General features: G+C 49.7%; 1 protein-coding gene across 4 annotated transcripts in view; it reads left to right on the plus strand.

Annotated features, from left to right (window-relative positions):
• Positions 1-20870, plus strand: part of EXD3 (exonuclease 3'-5' domain containing 3) — a 253697-nt gene that overhangs the window by 45777 nt on the left and 187050 nt on the right. For all 4 annotated transcript variants that reach the window (XM_064727600.1, XM_064727599.1, XM_064727602.1 and 1 more), the window contains one exon: positions 9658-9770. In XM_064727600.1, the coding sequence (XP_064583670.1) occupies positions 9734-9770 (37 nt within the window). In that variant the 5' untranslated portion in view covers positions 9658-9733. The remainder of the gene's footprint in view (positions 1-9657; positions 9771-20870) is intronic.

Raw genomic sequence — 20870 nt, forward strand, 5'->3', positions numbered from 1 at the left:
AGAAGGCTTGATTTATTATTTTATGATATATATACTACATTATAACTATACTCAAAGAAATAGAAAGAAAAGGCTTCTTCAGAAGCTGGCTAAGCTAAGAACAGAAAAGAAAAGAATGATCAAAAGATCTGTGTCTTGGCAGAGAGCGAGAGCCAGCTCTGCCATGAGTGGTCAGTAAATCTAAACATCTACAGGAGACCAATCATGGATCCACCTGTTGCATTCCACAGCAGCTGATAACCATTGTTCACACTTTGTTGCTGAAACTTCTCAGCTTCAGCAGGAAAAATCCCAATAAAAGGATTTTAATGAAAAGATGTCTGCGACACACCTTCAAGACTCTCCTTATTTCCTCCTTTAGTATCATCTTCTACAAACTTGATTACAAACAAACATCCCTTGTAAAAGCCATTTATGCCACCAAAGGTGATCTTGTTGATCCCACTGGTGGCTAATCAACACTGCATTCAGGCTTCCCTGGCCCTTTACCTCCTGAATAAGCTTAGAGAAGATCTCTAGATCTGAGCTTAGAAGGTCTCTAAGCTTGTTCAGGACATAAAGCGTGAGGAACAACTACCCATGAAAGAGTTTGGAAAGCAATTTCTTATCAAGCATGGTGGAGAGAATACTGCTATAGCTTGGGAAGAGATAAGAAGTCAGTGCACAATGTGTGGTGAATAATGTGACTTGGCGTTGTCCTGACCTTGTGGGATTGGACACTATTCCTAAAAACATTTCCAGCAGAATGTTGTTTCTCTTGCTGTGGGTGTGAGTGTGAGGAAGTGTACAAGGAGAGTGTGGTGCAGGTACTGGCTTTGTGCTTGACAAAGACTTAATTGACTTTGATAAGCAGCCTTAATTGACCATGAGGTCATCTGGTGATGAGCAGTGAAATGAAACTTTTTCAGGAGGAGCAGGAGGGAAAAGGGACAGTGCATGGGTGTCAGTCCCTCAGGTGCCAGCAGGTGGGATTGCCCAGGACAGAGCTCTTTCCAGAGGGTAGGGAAGCAAAGCCACCATGCATTGAAAGGCATGATCTTGTAACAACAGCTACTGGTCAAGGTTTCAGACTAGCAATCAGTCATCCCTTAGTTTATATTCCAAGGAGCAGTCAGGATCTTCAGCCACAAACAAAGCCACTCTTTCCTGCAGCTGTTCAGCCATCAGCAGATGTTGCAGCTGATCGGTGCTGCAGCTCCTGCCTCTCCAGCATTCCTGTCCTTGCTGCCATCAACATCGAGGAGTCTCCCTGCAGGACAGGGGAGGACTCACCGGCAATGATGTGGGCAAAAGGCAAACAGAAATGAAATAAGTTGTTACTAAAACAAGTAGCTGCTCGTTGTCGACCCTGTATATCAGATCTCAGGGAGAAAAAACTCCAAAGGAAATCTGAGTTAAACATGACAAGAACCTGGAAATTAAAACACCAATAGCTTGTGGAAGGTCTGAATTCTGGTTTCAGGAGGGTTTCCAAGGCAGGGTAGCAGTGTGTGGGGGAAGCACAGGAGCTGCCCATGGCCCTGAGGGTGCTGGAGCTGTGCAGGCTGCAGGGCCCTGGCTCTGCTCCGGCTGCTCGGGAGCTCCCGCCAGGGCGGAAGATGAGGAGCTGCAGACAGTTGGGATCTGAGGGATTTGCTAGTAACAGGGAAAACAGAGGAAATGGTGATTTGAGAGGAAATCCTTGGATTATTGTGCTTTGATTCATGGTTAGACATGGTCTGGAGTGAAAGTGATCAAGGAGAAATACACACAGTGGAGCTTCAGCTCCTGTGAGTGACTTGAAGGGCACAGAGGGAGAGAAGCAGACCAGGATGGAGAAAATTTAGCAGATTTCTAAAATTACTCATTCATCCTGTAAAAGCTTTTTGTTTATTGTTACATCTACATCTGGAGGTATTCAAGCAAAACCCTGGGGAGAAGGAAGGCTTCAACACTAATAAAAATAACTAAAAAAGAAGGTAGAAAAAAGGTACTTTAATCAAAGACAAACCTTCCTCCCTTCCTTCTTCTGTAAATGCCACAGTTCATGAAATTCTCTCTGTTTCACCTGAGAATTTGCTGGAGCATGTGTCAGTGAGGAGGTGATTGCATTTACTTCAATTTACCCAACCTGTGCAGTGGGGATGTGAGTGCAGAGTGTGTGTGGGTGATCCCTGGGGACACCCCCAAGGTGTGGGATTCGTGCAGAGGGGAGCTCAGCCCGTGTCCCTGTCACCGCTCTGACCCTGCCCAGCAGCTGCACTCGGACACTCGTACCTTGCTGTGTGCCAGCCCAGAGCCCCCTGGTTTTGTACAAACCCTTTCAGCCACTGCTCTCATTCATGTGGCAGAGCTGCGAGCTGAGCCCCAGCCAGCTGTGCTCTCGTGGCAGGGCAAGGTGGGACAAACATCTGGTGACACGAGGGCTGCAGCTGCCATGGCCACTGCGGCCAGAGCCCGTCCAGCCAAGCCTTTAGAAGTGTCAGACTCCGGATGATACTTCATGCTTAGAAAAATAAAACCTGAATATGCTTATGAGGGATAATAAAGCTTCCTCAGCCATCCAGGAGGGAACATTCAAACACTCCATGAGAGAGCTCTGGACAGATGTTGGTAATACTGGCTTAACACTGCTGCCTAAACTTGAAATCCAAGTCCTGGGAGCAGTCAAAGTGTCTGAAGAACTCACACTGACGCAACCCTGGCTCTATTTGGGAAGTGCTGAAGTCCTACATTGAGTCCTCAGAGGAGTTGTGCTCACAGCGTTAACAAAGCTGTTCTAGGACGGGAAAAAAGCAAGCCAAGTAAGCTCTTCTAATGTGAGAGAGCTCAAGAGAGACTGAGTTGTCAGCATTTAAAGTAACTCTGCTGGATCTCCTCAAAAGAAGGATTTACATGTTACTATTACAATCACCCTGATTATTTAATCCCCTGACATTTTAAAGTTTTTCAAATTTTTCTATATTATAGTGGTTTTCAGTAGTAGCCAAACTTTGGAATGAAATTTGTGAAGTGTCTTCAACTGAGCTATTTTTCTATTTGCTGAGAATTTTTGTTTACACATTGATTCTGGTGGAAATCCTGAATTGTCTATTTCCAAAGTTATTCCTTGGGTATTTTGGTTTTTTGTTTAAGGTCCTGGTTTGAAGGTGAAATGATCCTTTGAGATTCTTTCTCCTGAAGTGCAGACCCTTTGACAGCTAAGTATGGCCTGCATGTGTTTGAAACAGTTCTAGAAAGTGCCAGTCTGTTCAGCACCTGAGCTCTCCGTGCCTTACCCAGGGTGTGCTGTCACCTCCTCACAGCCTTCCCTACAGAAGCAGCAAGAATCAGAAAAATGCAGACAATAATCAATCTCTGAAGTTAACATATCCCCAACTATCAGGCGGCTGTTTCACTGTTGCCCATACACAGAAATTTCTGTTCTTGGTGTTCATTTTTCCCTGGGAGCTCTCCCGTGCAGCACAGCAGGGTCAGGGTGCTGTGCCTGGGTTCAGCAGGGTGGGTGTCCCTGGTCACAGCCAGTGCCTTGGGGTCTCTGTGTGACACACTGGGGGTTGGACACGTCAGGCACATGACCAAGGTGTGTGTGGTCACCTCCCTGTCCTTCCTCGGTGCCAGGCTGCCCTGGTGGAGGGGGTGGCCCAGAGCCCCCCTGGCAGGCACAGCTCCTGTGTCGTGCTCAGGGACAGGGAGGGGTCACAGCTGCTGTGTGACACGGGTGGGGTGCAGACTGCTGAGGGAATCGTGCATCAGGAGGGTGGGACTGGCAGGTGTGTTCCCTTCCAGGGATGATTCCCTCAGGTGGATGAGGGGTCCCCTCCCAGGTACAAAACTTTCAGAAATAAGGGAGAGCATCGATGCTGCCTGCAGGAAACTGGGTAGTGCTGGGAGATAGAAAGGACAATAAATCCCAGAGGTTTTAGGCAACCCAGGGGTTTAGGTGAGCCCGGAGACAGGAGAGGAGGGCATGTCCCTGTATGGGCAGTGTGCGGCTCCCCGAGCAAACCCGGGGCAGAGGGGCCTGCTGTGATCAGTGTAATTTTACAGAAATATCTGAGCAGACAGATAAAACCTGCCAAGCTCCGAGCTATTAATGCAGCAAAGGGAGCCCAGGCCCGACCGGGTTTGTCAGCAGAGGGTGCCAGAGCCCCGCGGCTGCTCCGCGCACGGGGAGCGCACCGGGAGCGCACGGGGAGCGCACGGGGAATGCACGGGGAGCGCACGGGGAATGCACGGGGAGCACATGGAGAATGCACCGGGGAATGCATGGGAATGCCCCGGGCAGCGCACAGGGAGCGCATGGGGAATGCACCGGGCAGCGCACGGGGAGCGCACGGGGAGCACACGAGGACGCGCGGGAATGCACGGGGAGCACATGGAGAATGCACGGGGAGCGCACCGGGAGCGCACGGGGAGTGCTGCGGGGAGCACACAGGGCGCGCATGGGGAATGCACCGGGCAGCGCACGGGGAGCGCAAGGGGAGCGCACGGGGAATGCACGGGGAGCACACGGGGAATGCTGCGGGGAATGCATGGGGAATGCACCGGGAGCGCACGGGGAATGCACGGGGAGCACATGGAGAATGCCCGGGGAGCACACGGGGAATGCTGCGGGGAATGCACGGGGAGCGCACCTGAGCCCGAGCTCACCGAGCGTCCAGGGCTGCGGCACCTGGGCTGAGCCACCCCCGCGGCAGCACCGTCCTGGCAGCGCTGCCCGGAGCCACTCCAGGTGTGCTGGTCGTGTCCAGGGTTCGCTTTCCCAGTGGCTGGAGGTGATTGATGGGTGAGAAGAGTGAAATGAGCAGGGAGTTCTGGGTCGTGGAACTCTGCAGGCATGCAGGGAGATACATTCTTTGGTATCCGGGGCTTCCTCCTGGAGTTCAGGTTATACTTATGCCCTGGGGTCACAACAATTTGCTTATTGATGTTAGGAACTTGGACAGGAATTCCATAAAAAATCATTCCTGTCAAGCTGGTGGGCTTCACCATGCTGAGGGGACAGCCTTGAAAATCCAACAGACTTTGACAGACATCTGTTGATGTTTTGTCAGCTGCTTTCCAGTTTTAATGTCCGAGCTAATGAGGCAGAGGGTGTTCTCTGGAGCAGTGTGGCTCTGCTGGCTTCTGCCATGAGTGTTCTGCTCTGAAACTTCAGCACTTCCAATGCATCTTATTATGGCACGAATAGTGGGAAATTATTAAATTACTCCCATAAATTATCAAAAGTCAATAATCATTTAATAAAAATTCCATTCAAGTGAAGTGATCTCCTTAGAATAAGCTCCAATTGAATAAATTTATACAGGAGGCAGAGTCATGTCCTGGCCCCTTTGCTTCTGCAGTGCCAGTGGTCCTGGTGGTCCTGAGCAGCCCTCTCCAGGTAGGAATTTGTGGACCCCTGCTGGTTTCAGGGCCCTGGAGGGGAGGGAACACAGCCTGGGGTTCTTCACACAGGCCCAGAGTCAAGGCAGGCACTGGCTGAACACTGCCTGGTTTGAATTTTCTTTTTTATTTTTTCCTTGTGTCAGTGTTTTTTTGTTCTATATCATCACAGCAAAGTGAAGTTTCCATTTCTGAGTAGTTAAAGATTTATGTGATAATGGGAAGTCTGTAAAATTAGGTGGAGCTGCAATTTGCATTTCAGCCTGAGGTGCAGAGAGGCTGCAGCCTCTTCATCACTTCTGCCCACTGTGAAAGAACATATGCTACAGACACAGCTTGTGAAAGGGCTTGGGAGGCAGGTCATTTGTGACGCACTGCAGCCTGAGATGCCAGGATTTAAGCAGAGATTTTGAATGGTGCAGCTTTGCTGGGACATTGTGAAGAATGAAGCTTGTGTGAAGTTTGTGAAGGATGAATGCTGGGTTTGTAGCTGATGGGAGCTAAATTGAAGCTAAACTGGGTTTGAGTACAGAATCCAAAGTCTGTAAAAGCCAATGAAAAGGCACCCATGATCTTCAGAGGATGCTTTTGCAGGCACTCCTAGAACTACAGCTCCTTCACCCATCTCCTAACTCGTGTTTTTTCTGGGGAGAGGTCCATGACAGTGGAAACTTCAGGGCAATGTGCAGCTTCCTCTGAGGGACAGCTCCCATCTCTGCTCTGAGACAGGGACAGCAGCCAGGGCACGGCTGGGGCTGGGCCAGGGCAGCTCAGGCTGGAGCTCAGGGCAAGGCTCTGCCCCCAGAGAGTGCTGGCACTGCCCAGGCTGCCCAGGGAATGGGCACGGCCCCGAGGCTGCCAGAGCTCCAGGAGCCTTTGGGCAGCGCTGCCAGGGGTGCCCAGGCTGGGGCTGCTGGGGGGGCTGGGCAGGGACAGGGGCTGGGCTGGGGGATCCTGGTGGGCCCCTCCAGCTCAGGACATTCTGTGCTATCTTTTTTAGCTGTGTATGCCTGTATGTTCTGTGACACCAAGGCAATAAAAGGAAGCTTGTAAAAATGTGAAATAGGCTTCAAAATCCCCATATGAAGACACCTACAAATAAGTACTGCTTTGCAGTGTTTGTTTTCTTGTTTCTAACGATTAAAGTGACTCTCACTTCACATTTTCAAATATTTCCCATACCCAGGCAGAATAGAAACCTTTTTTTGTGGGGACATTTTCTGAGAAGAGATAAGATTTTTTATATAGTCACTTCACCACATTTTTGAGCATTAAGGGAAGCACCAGCTCAAGCAGAGCTTGAGATACCAACCCAGTGCTGATCCTATGGAAGTTAACAGACTATCAGGAAAGAGACCTCCTGCTTTTCCCAGCATGGTCAAGAGCACCTTGTTCACTCCAGCCCAGCAATGGCCCTGCTTGAACTGAAATCACTCAGAAAGAAACCAGTGGCCCCCCAGTTCCCTGTCTGGCAGTGGCTGTGGCTTCAGCTGTTACTGAGAAAGCAGAATGGGAGCTCTGTTCACACTGTCTCCATCCACCTGCAGGTTGCTTTGCCCCTGCGGCACTTGCAAGCAGGGCAGGTGTCAAACACTGTCCATCCATCCATCCATCCATCCATCCACCCATCCATCATCCATCCATCATCCATCCACCCATCCATCATCCATCCATCCATCCATCCTCCATCCATCCGCCCATCCATCCACCCATCCATCCATCCGTCCATCCATCCATCCATCCATCATCCATCCATCATCCATCCATCCATCCATCCTCCATCATCCATCCACCCATCCATCATCCATCCATCCATCCATCCATCCATCCATCCATCCATCCATCCATCCATCCATCCATCCTCCATCCATCCACCCATCCATCATCCATCCATCCATCCACCATCCATCCATCCATCCATCCACCATCCATCCATCCATCCATCATCCATCCATCCATCCATCCATCCACCCATCCATCCATCCATCCATCCATCCATCCATCCATCATCCATCCATCCATCCATCCATCCATCATCCATCCATCCTTGGTGTTACCAGACTGACTGTGTGCACCCTTATCTCTCCTGGCTGCAATACAAACCAAGTATTGCATGGCACCAGCCATGAGCTCGACATCACAATCAAGAGCTCAGCAGTGACCACACCTGCTCTGGAGAAAAGGCAGCAGTCCTTGGAGAAGCAGCTTGGCAGCTCTTTGCCTTTTCCTTTGGCCTTTTCCTTTGGCTGGTCCATGCTGGGTTTCCATACAGGGAATTGTTTGAACCAAGCAGGAGACACTCATGGCAGCAATTGCCTTCTTGTGGGCCATCACCCACCCCTGCACACTGATCACTGCCCCATCCTGCAGGACTGAGCATGTGCAGTTATCTTCTCCCTCTGGACACACTTGATTTAGACCTAATGGAAAAAGCTACAGACTGGATCCTGACCCCAGAAATAGCAGGCAAGGAATGAGAGATTAGCCATTCGAATGGAGAACAATGGAATTACATTTCATGTTAATTCCTGAATTACTCTCATATGATGTCAAAGAGCGAGGCTTGAGGGATTTCAGATCATGTCAAGGTCAAAAGAAGCCCTGAGGAGAAATTGTGACTTTTTTTACTGTTCAAAGGAATTGAAGTGCCTCAAAGTGTCTTCTGGTGAGAAACTTCTGCTGTAGTAGAAGCCCCATCTTGGGGCTTGTTAGAGCTGCTCTAGATCTGGGTGTGACCCCAGGATGCTGCTGAGAGGGAAGCTTTGGTTCCCTGTCCCCCAGGAGTGCTCAGGTCCTGCTGGGATTCCCAGGCTGTGATATTTGAAAGGGGTGTCCTGGAGATTCAGTCCCAGCTCTGCCGTCTGCCCAAGCCTGTGTTTGTTGGTTACTGTGGTGGGGTCCTGTGGGACACAACCTGAAAGCCACTGCTTGTGAATGGGGAAATTCTTCCCCTTTGTCCAACTGCTGAGCAGAGCCAAATTCTTCAGAGTCCTGGACCATGAATCTGCCATTTCAGTGGGTTTGTGTTTTTTGATAGATCATGGATGAATTACAGCCCTTTTTGTTTTCTAGGAGACCAATGGGGCAAAGTGTGTTTAGGCTAAAACATATTTGTTCCATTTTTGGTATCTTCCCCTCATACACACGTTGTGGTTTTTTGGTTTGATTTTTTTTTTTTTTTTGGAGCTAAAGACCTTAAAGAAAGTGAGGGCCCTTTGCTTGCACAACATGTTGAGGTTAATTCAGACCCTCTGGATCATATCCACAGCTGCTTGCACTTGGCAGGTTTGCTCCCAAAGGTGACTTCCCACTGTCTGCTGAGAATCCAAACCTTTTGAATGGCCCTGAGTGACATACCCCTCGTAAACGTGGGGAAGAGACTTGCAGAGTCACAGATCATCTGTGGAGAGCAGGAGGCTGTTCCTGGGAGCCACCTGGATGCACTCCTTGTTCTGTGTTGTGTCCTGCTCCCTGGGGCCTCGCTTCCACTGCTCCACAACAAACCCAAGGTGCTGCTGTGCCTCCAGCCAGCACAGGGACTTCAATCACTTGTTGTTATTGCCTCTCTGTTTGTGTTTTTCTAAGCATTTGTGTTCCACCAGCACACTCAGAGTGAGTGCTCTCGAGGGGGAATTTCCTTCCTGGTAAACAATCCTGCAGTGTGATTCAGCAGGAAGGATGTGGTGGTTCAGGCACTGGGCTGGGATTTGGGAGACAGGGGTTCTGTTCCCAACTCTACCACAGTCAAGATGTGATGATGAGTGGAAGGGCAAGCAAACAAAGAGGAGGAGCTGTGTAGCTGTGGCAAAAACACACTTCCACATGGCCTGTTAGTCCAGATTGGGGTTAGGTAGGTCTGGGGTTTGCACAGAATCATAGAATTGGCTGAGTTGGAAAGGACCTCAGGGTCATCAAGTCCAGCTCTTCACCCTGTGCAGGAGTTTTGTTTGGCTACTCAAGTAAAGAGCCAAACTCCTGTTTGTGCAGTTCAAATCTGGAACTCAGCTTATTCCAGGAACCTAGCTGTGTTTTTAACTCCATGTTGTTTTGCCTTCCATGGGCTCTCAGATGCCACTTTCCAGGGCTTCTTGGTTGACTCAATTCAGTTTCCCATTGCATTCTCTGATCTTGTAGCACGTGTCCTATGGCTCCTACACCAGGTTGTACATGCATGTAGGTTCTCCACTCTCCTGCTAAATTCAAGGACAACAGACTGCACACAAGATATTATCTTTCTCACACAGGGTGAAGTTCCTACAGTTTGACAGTAACTCTACATTTTCTTTCCAGAAACAAGAGCTTGGGCTGCATCTCTGAGTTTAGACCTCCAACCTCAGCATCTTGATCTGGTGCCGCCTTTGGGAAGATGAGTCAGGACAATTACTCAAGTGATCAGCCCACGGGTGAGTTTTCATTCAGCATGATTTGCTTTCCATTTATTTTCTTACTGCTGTTGGAGAAGAATGCTGAGTCACAAATAAAGCAAAACATGTGAATCAATGCCAAATTGCATGCCATAAAGATTATTGGATCTTTGAGGTTTCCTGTCCACATCTGAATATCAGCATTCTTAGAATTCTAGTCCAGGTTGAAAATTTTTCTAGCAATTTTTTTCTGGAAGTTCTCCCCAGTTCAGAACACAGGAGTTTTATTACTGTGTTAGACAACTCTTTCTGCTATTTGACATAACTTAGTTTTCTCATTAATTGCATTGGTAATTGGTTACCCTTTGCAGTAAGGAAGATGTGCACACACCATTGTATGTCCCGTCAAGTCTGAGGGTCAGGGTCCCTGCTGGAGGGAGAGCTTGGATAGACAGGAATTTGTTACTTCTGGCTCAGACCTGCCATCAATTTGCTCTCTTCTTCCATCCCCATCTTTGGCTGTGGGAGCTCAGCCTCACGGAGTGCTGCTGGCAGTTTGTGCTGGGAGAGGCGGATGCCAGGGGCTGTGCCTGCAGCCTCCCAGGCTCTGCTCAGCCTGGGCTTTTTTGGAAGTGTCAAGGGGCATTCTTAGCTCTGACGTGAGGGCTATTTTTTGACAGTTCCCATTGTTCCCCAACCTTTGTTCATGGGTGAAGTCTTTTTGTCTGAGGCCTTTGTCAGAAATAGAGGCTGTTAGGAGAGCTGTCTGCTCACAGGTTGGGGGAGTTTTCTTTTGTTGTTGAATCCTGAGAATTTGTTCCTTGCTTTTACAGACTCGCTTGGGCAAACTTGCCCAGAAAAATGAGGGGATTGCTGGGATCTCCCCTTGCTGGGCCTGCAGGGAGAGGGGTTCCTCAGAGCCACCACCCATGTGCCCTGCTCTGGCTGTCCCAGGCCACGTGGCTGGGGCAGAGCAATTTGTGGTTCTGAACATCTGCCTACACTAACACCCTTGCCATCGTCCATGGGTTTGAATCTGGGGCTCAAAAATGGAAAATTTAGGAAAATTCCTGTGGTAGCATGAAATATCTATTGTCTAATACTCAGCATGTATTTTATTACTGTGAACAGGTGATGATGGCACATCAGGATGTCATGGAGATTCATGAATCATCCACAGAAGGACCTAGAGGCTGGGTTTGGGGAAAAAGGCATTCAAGTCTCTATAACATATCCTGGGTGCTTGTGAGAAATGTCTGGTCAGAATATTCACAGATTGCTCATTGCAGCCTTCTTTTTTGTAGGTGTAATAAGCTGTGGTTTGAGTTTAGATCCACTCTCTAAAACAGGCACAGGAATGAATCTGTCCAGAGGGACTAATTTTCCATGTATCACTCATGTACATTTTACACCTCCTGTTGAAGTGCTTAATCCTGATTGCTCTTGGAGTCAAGTGCTGAGTAGGACAGGTGTGATCACTGGTGATTTACATCCTGGCTGAGGATAGGAATCTTCCAATCTGGACCTCCATTTGTTCCGCTTCCAGCACCACCTATTGAGTTTTACATTGTTGGTTCATTTCATTCTCTGAGCTGCCACTGGAGCTATACTTAGAGAGGAAGGATATTATAATCTTGTGAAAGATTAAAATACTGTTACTGTAATCCAGCTGGAAGGGGAGACCTTTTCTCAGGGCGAGAGACAGCCAAGGTTTTTCCCATTCTGTCCTCCCCTTGTATGCAGGAAGGAAGTACTGGCAAAGGCCCCTGAGCTTCCTGAGGGCTGGGGAGCGTTTCCAGACCCAGCCCTCGGCACCATCCATCAGCAGCCGCCAAACAATCGCTAACGAGGGGAAAACACCGCGGGATAAACAGGGAGCAGAGCCTGGGGAGAGGGACTGGGGAGACAGACTGGGAGAGAGAATGGGAGCAGAGACTGGGGACAAGGCCTGGGGAGAGGGCCTAGGAGAGAGGCTGGGGACAGAATGGGAGCAGAGACTGGGGACAAGGCCTGAGGACAAGCCTGGGGACAGAGACTGGGGATAGAGACTGGGAGCACAGCCTGGAGAGCGAGAGTGGGGACAGGGACTGGGACAAGGCCTGAGGACAGAGACTGGGGAGAGAGAATGGGGAGAGAGAATGGGAGCACAGTCTGGGGAGAGAGAGTGGGGACAGGGTCTGGGGACAAAGCTTGGGGACACAGCCTGGGAGCAGAGCTTGGGGAGCAGGGCCTGGGGACAGAGAGTGGGGACAGGGCCTGGGGACAGAGCCTGGGAGCACAGCCTGGGGACAGAGTGGGGACAGAGCCTGAGGACAGAGCCTGGGAGCACAGCCCTGCAGCCCAGCACCAGCCAGCTCCTCTGGGGCTGGGCCTGGCAGCAGGCACTGCACATTGGCCACCCTTCCCTTTATCATTAAGTATCTCAATAATCAAGTTCCCCTTCGAAGAAGCATCTCAACAAATGAGAAAGGGAGGAAGGGAGGCGAAGGGCTGATGTTTGCTGAGGAGCTGCTGTGCTGGCAGGTGGTGGGGCCTGGGCCTGGGCCAAGGAGGTGCTGGGGATGCTGTGGGTGCAGAGCAGCCCAGGTGATGTGTGGGTCACTGTGGGTGCTGGGATGAGGCAGAGCTTTCTGTCAGCTCTTCGGGGCAGTGCTGAGGCAAAGCCATCTGTGATGCCTTAAGGAAGGAGGAACCAAGTCAGGTGGGGGCCTCACCTTTGACTGGATCACCTTTGAGTAGGGCTCTCTCCAAGAAGAGGCTCAGAACTGAATTGGGATCTTTTCCCTGTATCACTGCTTTTGTTTAAATGCTGCATTACAATATTTGGGTCATATTTTCAGATCTATCTTCTCTGTAACCTGTTTTTAACCATTCCTTAAATCAACTCTTTGGGTTTATATTTTTCAGTATGGCTTTAGTATCCTCACAAACTTTGAGCTAGGAATTTCTCGCTACAAGTACCAGAAGGGAGTTTGTAGTGAGATGGTGGTTTGGTCTCTTTTGCCCTGTGCCAAGGGACAGGCTGAAAGGAAACAACCTTAATTGCAACAGGGGAGGTTGAGATTAGATATTAGAAACATTTTTTTCCCTGAAGGAGTGGTCAGGCTCTGTGCTGACTACCTGCACCTTTTCTTCCCAGCCAAATGTGCCTTTCTGGGGTTCTTTCATTCCTTCTCCTCTGTTTCACATTTTTATTGCCCTTTGTCTGGGATTGCAGCAGGCATGGGGTGGGCAGTAATCTCCTTAAATGCCTCTACAACACTCTGCAGGACAGAAATAATTTTTTATTTATGGTGTATAAAGAATGCAGGATTATGGAACTCCTTTTTTAAAGCTGAAGGTATTTCTGCAGTGCTAACAGTTATTTTTAAATCTATCAGAAATGCACATAAGTAACAGCAAGTGAAAAAGAAAAGAAGAAGAAGTTCCTGGGGATGGGATGGATAATAAACAGTAGCCCTGGCTGTGTGGTTATGAAAACATTAACCCAAAAAATTTACCCATCTGGCCTAGAGCTGGAGAACAGCAGGCTTCCCCATGCTCAGTGCTGGGTGTAGATGCTGGAAGTTGAAGCTGTCAACTTTAAAATAAAAAAGCCAGACTCAGCAACCTGGTCTCAGGTCCTGCTGCAGCCCCCCAGTCCCCAGCTGGAGGCATTGGGTGCTCTCATTTCCGTGTTTGGGAGAGCATTTGTGCAGCTGTGTGACTGTACACAGCAAAGTGCTCACGTTAACTGCATGCAGCATTTTGAAATTCCTTCTAGAAAATAACTGATTTTGTGTTTGCTTGTCCTGGGCATCCTGTTGGGAAGGAGGCACCACTGGAGTGGTCCTGGGTGCGATTCTGCTCAGGTCCTTCATGCATTGATCTTGTTGTTATTTCATTAACCTAATGATGCCCTGTGACAGCAAGGGGTTAAAGAGACAGGACTGGTTTGTTGGCAGTGTCCCGTGAAGCTCAAGGATGCCAGCTGGAGATGAACCCACGAGCAGTGAGGGGAACGTGGCACCCTGGAACAGGCACTGAGGGGTTGTGTCAGGACACTGGGCTGGAAGGACTGGGAATTCTCAGAGAAGGGAGAGCAGGCAGGGACTGCCAGCCTGGCCTGACATGTGGCTCTTGTGGTTCATGGCTCAAGGGAAGTCTTGGGACTGCCAGAGTCTTGGAAAAGACAAAGAAATAGGCTTGTGATAGTAAGTGTTCTTTGCCCAGGGATACAAAGGCACCGTGTGCCTGGGAAGAATGATGTTTAGATTGGATATGTGGTCACACAACAGAAACTGATGGATAATGAAGGAGTTTTCCAGGAATTGCCTGCTGGTCTCTCCATTCCTCTTTGCAAACAGGCATGGAGTATAACAGCTGCTTCCACCCACTCTGGTTCTTTCACATAAATCTAGTGAAGAAAAGGGTCAAGTTAAATCCAACTGTCCCAAATACCTTCCCAAACCCTAGCAAGGTTCAGGTAACAAGCCTTGGTGGAAGAACATCCTGTGAAATCCAACAAGCACTATTTATGGGAGAAACAGGAGGTGACCATGCAGTGCCCTGGGAGGCTGCAGGGCCGCCCTGGCTCCTGGGCAGAGTACAGTGTGCCCTGGGGGAGCAGGGCTGCCTGCAGCACACAAGCACAGCTGTAACACAGCTCTGGAGCACAGCCCTGCCCAGGCAGGGAGGGACTCGTTTGTGCTGCAGTGGGAACCGGGAGCAGTGGACACGTCCTGCTCAGAGCCCGCACCAGGGCTTGCTGTGTGTGATTGTGCCTTCTTTTAAATTAAACTATTTTGCAAGCACTTCCTTCCTGCATTTCTCAGAAGGAGGGAGGGGGGTGTGCAAAGAATGTTGAACTGCCTTTGACAGAGGAGGAAAACTGAAGAAAACAAGAGATGCAATCCTAACTACTGACCTTTTACTTGAGCTTGGTGATGTTTTTCAGCAGCAGAGCCTCTGGGGAGTAACAGCATCCTCCTTGCTATTGTGCTGCCTGCCCAAAAAGGGGGCTAAAGTTCAGCTTTTATGATGTTCTTACTCTGGGCTTGTGGGAAAAAGGCCACATTCCCTTTCTTAGGTCATACGAGTGCAAGAGATGACAGAGTCCTACAGTCTAACCCCAGGGCAGGAGGCCAGTGCAGAATGGGACTGGGATAGACAGCTTGGTAAATACACTGCCAGCTTTTTCTCCTTATGGAGAGTCACAGCAGGTGGGAGGGTAATTTACATTGTTAAATTAAAAGGCACTGATTTATTTTATGTTGGTGTGTTATTGTTTCATAAGAGCACATGGGTTGCCATAACTTGTGATGGACTCTTGCACTTTATTGTTAAATCCTCCTTTTCCACTTTGGTCAACAGTTACTGGAAATGAACATTATCTACCAGGACAGAAACAAGAGGCAAATAAGCATAAAACAAAATTCCAACCTCCTCCCCAGCAAACTGGAGGTTTTCAGGGAACCCTCCACAGTTTTGAGGACTGGGATTATTGCAGTGGCTGTTCTCAGATGGTGTTCTTTGGCCCTAAACTGTTCCTGTACCTGGGGCCTAGAGAGACACGGGTCCCTTTGCTCACAGGCCCTGATCAGACTGTGTCTTTGAGCTGCCACGTGGTCTGACTGTCCCCCTTCCGTCGGCCACATCTGGTGTTTCTCTCCATTGAGGCTTCCTTCAGCCTTGTTGAGGTGCTGTTCAACCAACACTGAGCTGGTCTTTCCACATGGCATGATCCTGGCTGTGCTGTGCTTTCTGAAAGGCAGGGTCTGGGAGCAGAGGAGGTGGTCCTGCCTGGAAAGGCTGCCTATCATAAGGATAAATTCTGTTCTAAAATTACAAATACAGTTTTAAAGTTTCTATCAGGCATACTGTTTAAAAAACAAATCTGGCTGATGCTGACATGAACCTGTGCACTGCCATCCTTTGGCAGTGCTGGTGACTCTGCTCTAGGGGCTCAGGGTGCTGATCAGCTCACAGCCCCCTCATAAGCAGCAAGCTGAGAAATCCTGTCCTGGGGCTGCTGTGTGAGTTTGCCTTCAGCAGTCTTGTCTTCTTCATGGCAGAGCACATAAAACCTTCATGCCACTGAAGGATAGGTGTGACTACCTGATGTGCAGTCAGTACTGTGAGCTCTGGGTGATAAGGAAAGGTGTGTGTTCTGGCAGAATGGAGCAAGTGGAAGTGCTGACTGATCAAACAGCTGAATCACAGCTGCAAGAGAAGGGTCTTGCTCCTGCCCTTCTCTCTCGTGCCCTTGCACCCATGCCTGGCACAGGTCACCTCTTTGCTCCTGTGCTGGTACCTTGGAGTTGGGTCAATTCCCTGGCCCGGCAAGAGCAGATCTGTGTTTTGGCCAAGTTCATTTTCTGTGGAGGTGAAGCAGAGGGGCAGCTCCCATCTCTGCTCTGGGACAGGGACAGCAGCCAGGGCACGGCTGGGGCTGGGCCAGGGCAGCTCAGGCTGGAGCTCAGGGCAAGGCTCTGCCCCCAGAGGGTGCTGGCACTGCCCAGGCTGCCCAGGGAATGGGCACGGCCCCGAGGCTGCCAGAGCTCCAGGAGCCTTTGGGCAGCGCTGCCAGGGGTGCCCAGGGTGGGGCTGCTGGGGGGGCTGGGCAGGGACAGGGGCTGGGCTGGGGGATCCTGGTGGTTCCCTTCAGCTCAGGACATTCTGTGATTCTAACGAGTATGAGTCACTTTGCTTTTGGACAGCTCATGTCCTAAGTAGAATATCTTGGCACCACGCAGGTGGTGTGATACAGGCAGATATTTATTCAGAGTGCTTGGGGAAACATGCAGACACTGAGCCCACCTTTGGGTGGCTGTTTTAGGGGCACAAAAAGGTGTTCCCACCTTACTGGGGTACCCCATGCTGTGGCAAGGTGAGCTGTCAGACTATGGCCAGAGGAGGCAGCTCACCCACCTTGTTCTATTTCATTTATCTTTGGCACTGAGCCTTGCCTTTGGCGTGGCTTCCAGTTACTGTCCCTCACATGTGGCAAACACAAATACCCAGTGACCTGAGCGTGCAGGCAGATGTGTGGGCTCTGAAGGAGAGAAATAAGGTGCTTGGAGCCTGTTAACTCTCTGGCATTTCTGGTTATCACAGTGAGGGGTGGAGGGAAATGAATGCTGTGAAAACAGGCCTGAAGATGAGGGAGGTTTGCCACAGACCTGTGACAAAAAGCCCAGGGCAGTGGCATTCAGGTAACACCTGAAGTGTGTCTGGTCAAGGCAAGATCACGGCTCCTGAAGATTATTTAATATTTCTCTGTCTTTCTGGCCCACAAGTTTTGATTTTCATATCTGCCAGGACTTGCCCATGGTGCCCTGTGGTGCTGTGTGGTGCAGGTGCTGGCCATGCACTGCTGCCCCACTGCTCCCCTCATCCCTCAGCCAGCACTGAGTGGCTCTGGTGGCTGTGGAAGATCCACCATCCCTGCACCCCTGGGAGGTGCCCATTTCACACAGCTGTAGGCTTTGGCTCTACACATCGCTCATTTAACCTTGCTTAATTTTGCCTAATCTGAGAACGGATCTCTTTTCATTTTCTGCTGGATGCACTTTGCACTGAGCTATACAGACATTGGGAGGGAGAAGAATTTGTCTAAATTGTTTGTTTTTCCTTGGGAAAAAAGAAATGGAGATTTATGAGCAGTTTTCCCTCCCCAGGGCTCTCCCTCAGCAAAGCCCTGCTTCGGTGGCAGAGGTTTGCAGCGATTCAGCATGACAAAAGTTCACACAGTTCAGAGCTCCAACAATTACAGAGGAGCTTTTCTTGGGATTTTTAAAATGTCCTAGACACAATTAAAAGAATTTCTCAGCAAGGAGAGTGCAAGCTGGGGACTCTCCAGCAGATGTAATCACTCAAGGAAAACTTTGTTTGGCTTGGCTGGGCCCTGCCTTCGTTCCACGCTCTTTCATCCCACCACCAGGCTTTGTCTCAGCCTTTGCAGTGTCTCTCTGTCTGTCTTTCCCTCTTTCCATCTGCCCCACATTCCGCTGCAGGCTGAATGGGACAGCCTTAACCTGGCTACTTCCAAGACAAACAGCAAGTCAGATGGAAAAAGGGGGGCCCTTGGCTGTCAGGAGGTTCTGTGGTCACTCACTTCCTAGAATTAAAGGCTGGGAGTTGATCTGTAAGCCAGCCAAGCCAGAGACAATGACTGGGTTCCCATTTTGTTCCTATGATACTGTCTTAAATATGTGCAATGACTGAGAAAACAAAATGCACTTTCTCATGCAGATCTCTCCTACCGTGTGTCCTCCAGTATGGATGGCACAGGTGGCAAAGCTCAGCTGTTGTGTCTTACAGGGTTTTGGGAAGCGGGCCTGTTCTTAGAGAGACAAGCTGTAACAACTCCTGGCTATGATGGGACAGTTTTGGTGGCCACATGGATGGGATGGGTACAGCTGCAATTCCGGTGTTGGACTGCCTGGTCCTGGTGAGTCACTTCCAGCTCAGGAGGTCCTGGGATTCTGTAAATCAGCAGGAGAGATGCATTAAAGCCACTGTGACCCCAGGTCAGTCCCAGTGTGTCCAGCCAGGCCCTGGTTTTGTGCCTTGGCTTTGCCCAGCCTCTGGACAGGGGTATTGCCTGTCCCACGTGTGACAGGGGTGTGAAGGTGCCTTCCCCTGCACCAGAACCACCCCTGGACAATGCTGCTGTGCTTTTTGGACGTGAGATTTTCAGCTTTAAACCGCAGAGTGCCGCTGGGCTGTAACCAGCTCGTGGTGATTAGAGAGCAGGTAATTATTGACTGTGTGGTTTGCAGGTTCTGTCACTGATGAAGCTGGGGTTAGAAGGGGGCAGATTCCCTCTCAGGCACTGAGGGACATTTCAAATGCTGCAAAGTGCCTCAGGTCGGGTGGGAGCCTGAGAAGTGCCTGTGAGCTGGTGCTCCTGGGCACAGAGCCCTTGAGAGCAGCCTGAGCTCTCTGTGCAGCCCCAGGCTGTGGCAGCCCTCACCCCCTGTGCCCACCCCCCCAGAGGGGCCCAGGCAGGGCTTGGGGTGGCAGATATCACACACTGGGCTGGCTCTCTGCTTTCATTCAGTGCTGGAACTCGGTACCACACACTAAAGAGCCTTTCCATTGGTATTCAGGGCTCATAGAGCAGCTCTGCACGGTTCCTGCGCCTTCCAAGGGAAAGGACTTTTCCATGCATAATTTAATCACGTTCAGCACGGCAGCAGTGGGTTGTGTTTTTTCCACAGAAAGTCTATAACATCCTATTGGTGAACTCCTATACTTGGAGAACTCACAGTGCGCTTGCTTATCTCGCTCTCTCAGATAAACACCTCTCAGCATCCTGTTTTTCTTGTGCCATACGAACAGGAAGAGAGCGATTGTTTGAGATGTGCGTCAGTCAGAGCTGGAACCAGGCAGCCCCTTACCCTCCCCATCACCATGGAAACCACCAAATCCCTTCAAACACATTGGTGCTGAGCTGACAGGTATCCTGGCTTTTCCACTTAGGCCTCCCCAGAGCCACGATTTTAACGTGCAGGACCTCTCAAAAATAAGGGTTTTTAATTTTATCTAGGAGGTGCAGCTATAAATTTCGGAAGGGAACAGCCATCACAATTTTTGTTTTAAGTAGCTGTGAGATCTTTAATTTGGCCATGGATTTGGTGCTAGGAGCAGTGGAAGGCAGCTCTGCAGTGGCAGTGGGGGGTGAGGGACTGGCCAGGTCCTGCCTGAGCCTTGGGCAGCATCTGCAGCGTGTCCTGGACAAGTGGCTTGAGCAGCCTTGGGAAAAGCTGTTCTGCAATCACTGCAGGGTCACCTGGAGAGCTCTGGGTGTGGAGAGAGCAGATCTGGGATTTGGGAGTGCTTGGAACTGTTCCTGGAACCTCAGGATGGGATTTTCAAAAGCTGCAGCAGAAATATGGATGAAGAATGCATTGTTTGAAGGTTGTGAAAATGTGTCAGTGTCAGTGCTGGTCTAGTGGCAGGTGTCCCCTTCCCATGGCAGGGGAGTTGGAATGAGATGATCTTTAGGGCCCTTCAACAAACTAGTCTGGGATTCTACCAGAGATGGAGTTTTAATCTACCACTCTGAGATGTAGTCAGAGGAAGAAGGAGAAATTCTTTTAGCTTAGAGGTTTAACCATTGTTTTATTCAAGCAAAGCAGCAATTTCCCTCTGCCTCTGGAGGGCTTGGTTCGGCCGGGACAGATGGGTCTCCTCCACTTGGTTTACCCAAGTAAACATGTCACCTGTCCCCAGGTGCCACATCTCCACCTTCTGTGAGCACTTGCAAGGCTGGTGACTCCTGCCCTGCCCAGGGCCTGGCTCCTGTCCCCAGTGACCTGGGAGAGGCCCTGCCCCATCCAGCAATGTGCTGCTGCTGAAATGTGCTCAGGGGAGGAACTGGCAGAAGAAAAGCTGGGAATGTCTTTTATACAAGAATCAAACTATTGTTACTGTTCTCAAAAGAAAGTTGGATGGCTTCAAAATATGTACTACAGCTTTTTAGAATTACCAGGTGGGTTTTTTCAAATAAAACTACTTAGGACACACAGTTAAAGGTTGTTAGGTTTAGAACTTGGGGATTTCCAGAGATGTCTGGAGGCAAAAAATTAGATATAATTTTAGCTCTATGATAGTGCTCTGGATCTGATGATTCTTTCCCATCCTGTGCTTGAGTCCTCTGGGGCTGCTGCTGTTCCTGGCAGTCTCAGTCTCTTACATAATTAAGAAGTTTCCCCTTTTATTCTGGACAATATCAATTTTCTTCCCCTTTGCAGGGTTGATAAGTTTGAAAGAAGAAATTGTTAGTTTTCTGGAGTGCTGTTTTAGGTGTTTTTAAAGTGAATTTCCATTTCTATGGAAGTGCCATTAACCCAGTGCAAGGGCATTCACTGGCTGTGACAGATCCCCCTGCTCCTGGCCTGAGGAGGTTGGCAGGACAGTGGGATGTGAGGAAGGGCTCATTCCAGGGCACTGATTGTTGTGCTCCTTCTGGGAACGTGGTGACTCGCTCCTCACCCTTCCCTCAACACCGAGCTGGTTTATGGGAACAAAACCCAATTCTCTTCATCACTGGAAAAATGCATGGGTCTGGTGCCCAAAGGAAGTAAGGGTAGCCTGGCTGAATTTCTGAAGGAAAAGAAAAACTGTAAGATGAAACTGTGAGTTTTGTTTAAA

This window comes from Zonotrichia leucophrys, chromosome 17 (genome assembly GCF_028769735.1).
Source record: "Zonotrichia leucophrys gambelii isolate GWCS_2022_RI chromosome 17, RI_Zleu_2.0, whole genome shotgun sequence".
Classification (NCBI taxonomy): domain Eukaryota; kingdom Metazoa; phylum Chordata; class Aves; order Passeriformes; family Passerellidae; genus Zonotrichia; species Zonotrichia leucophrys.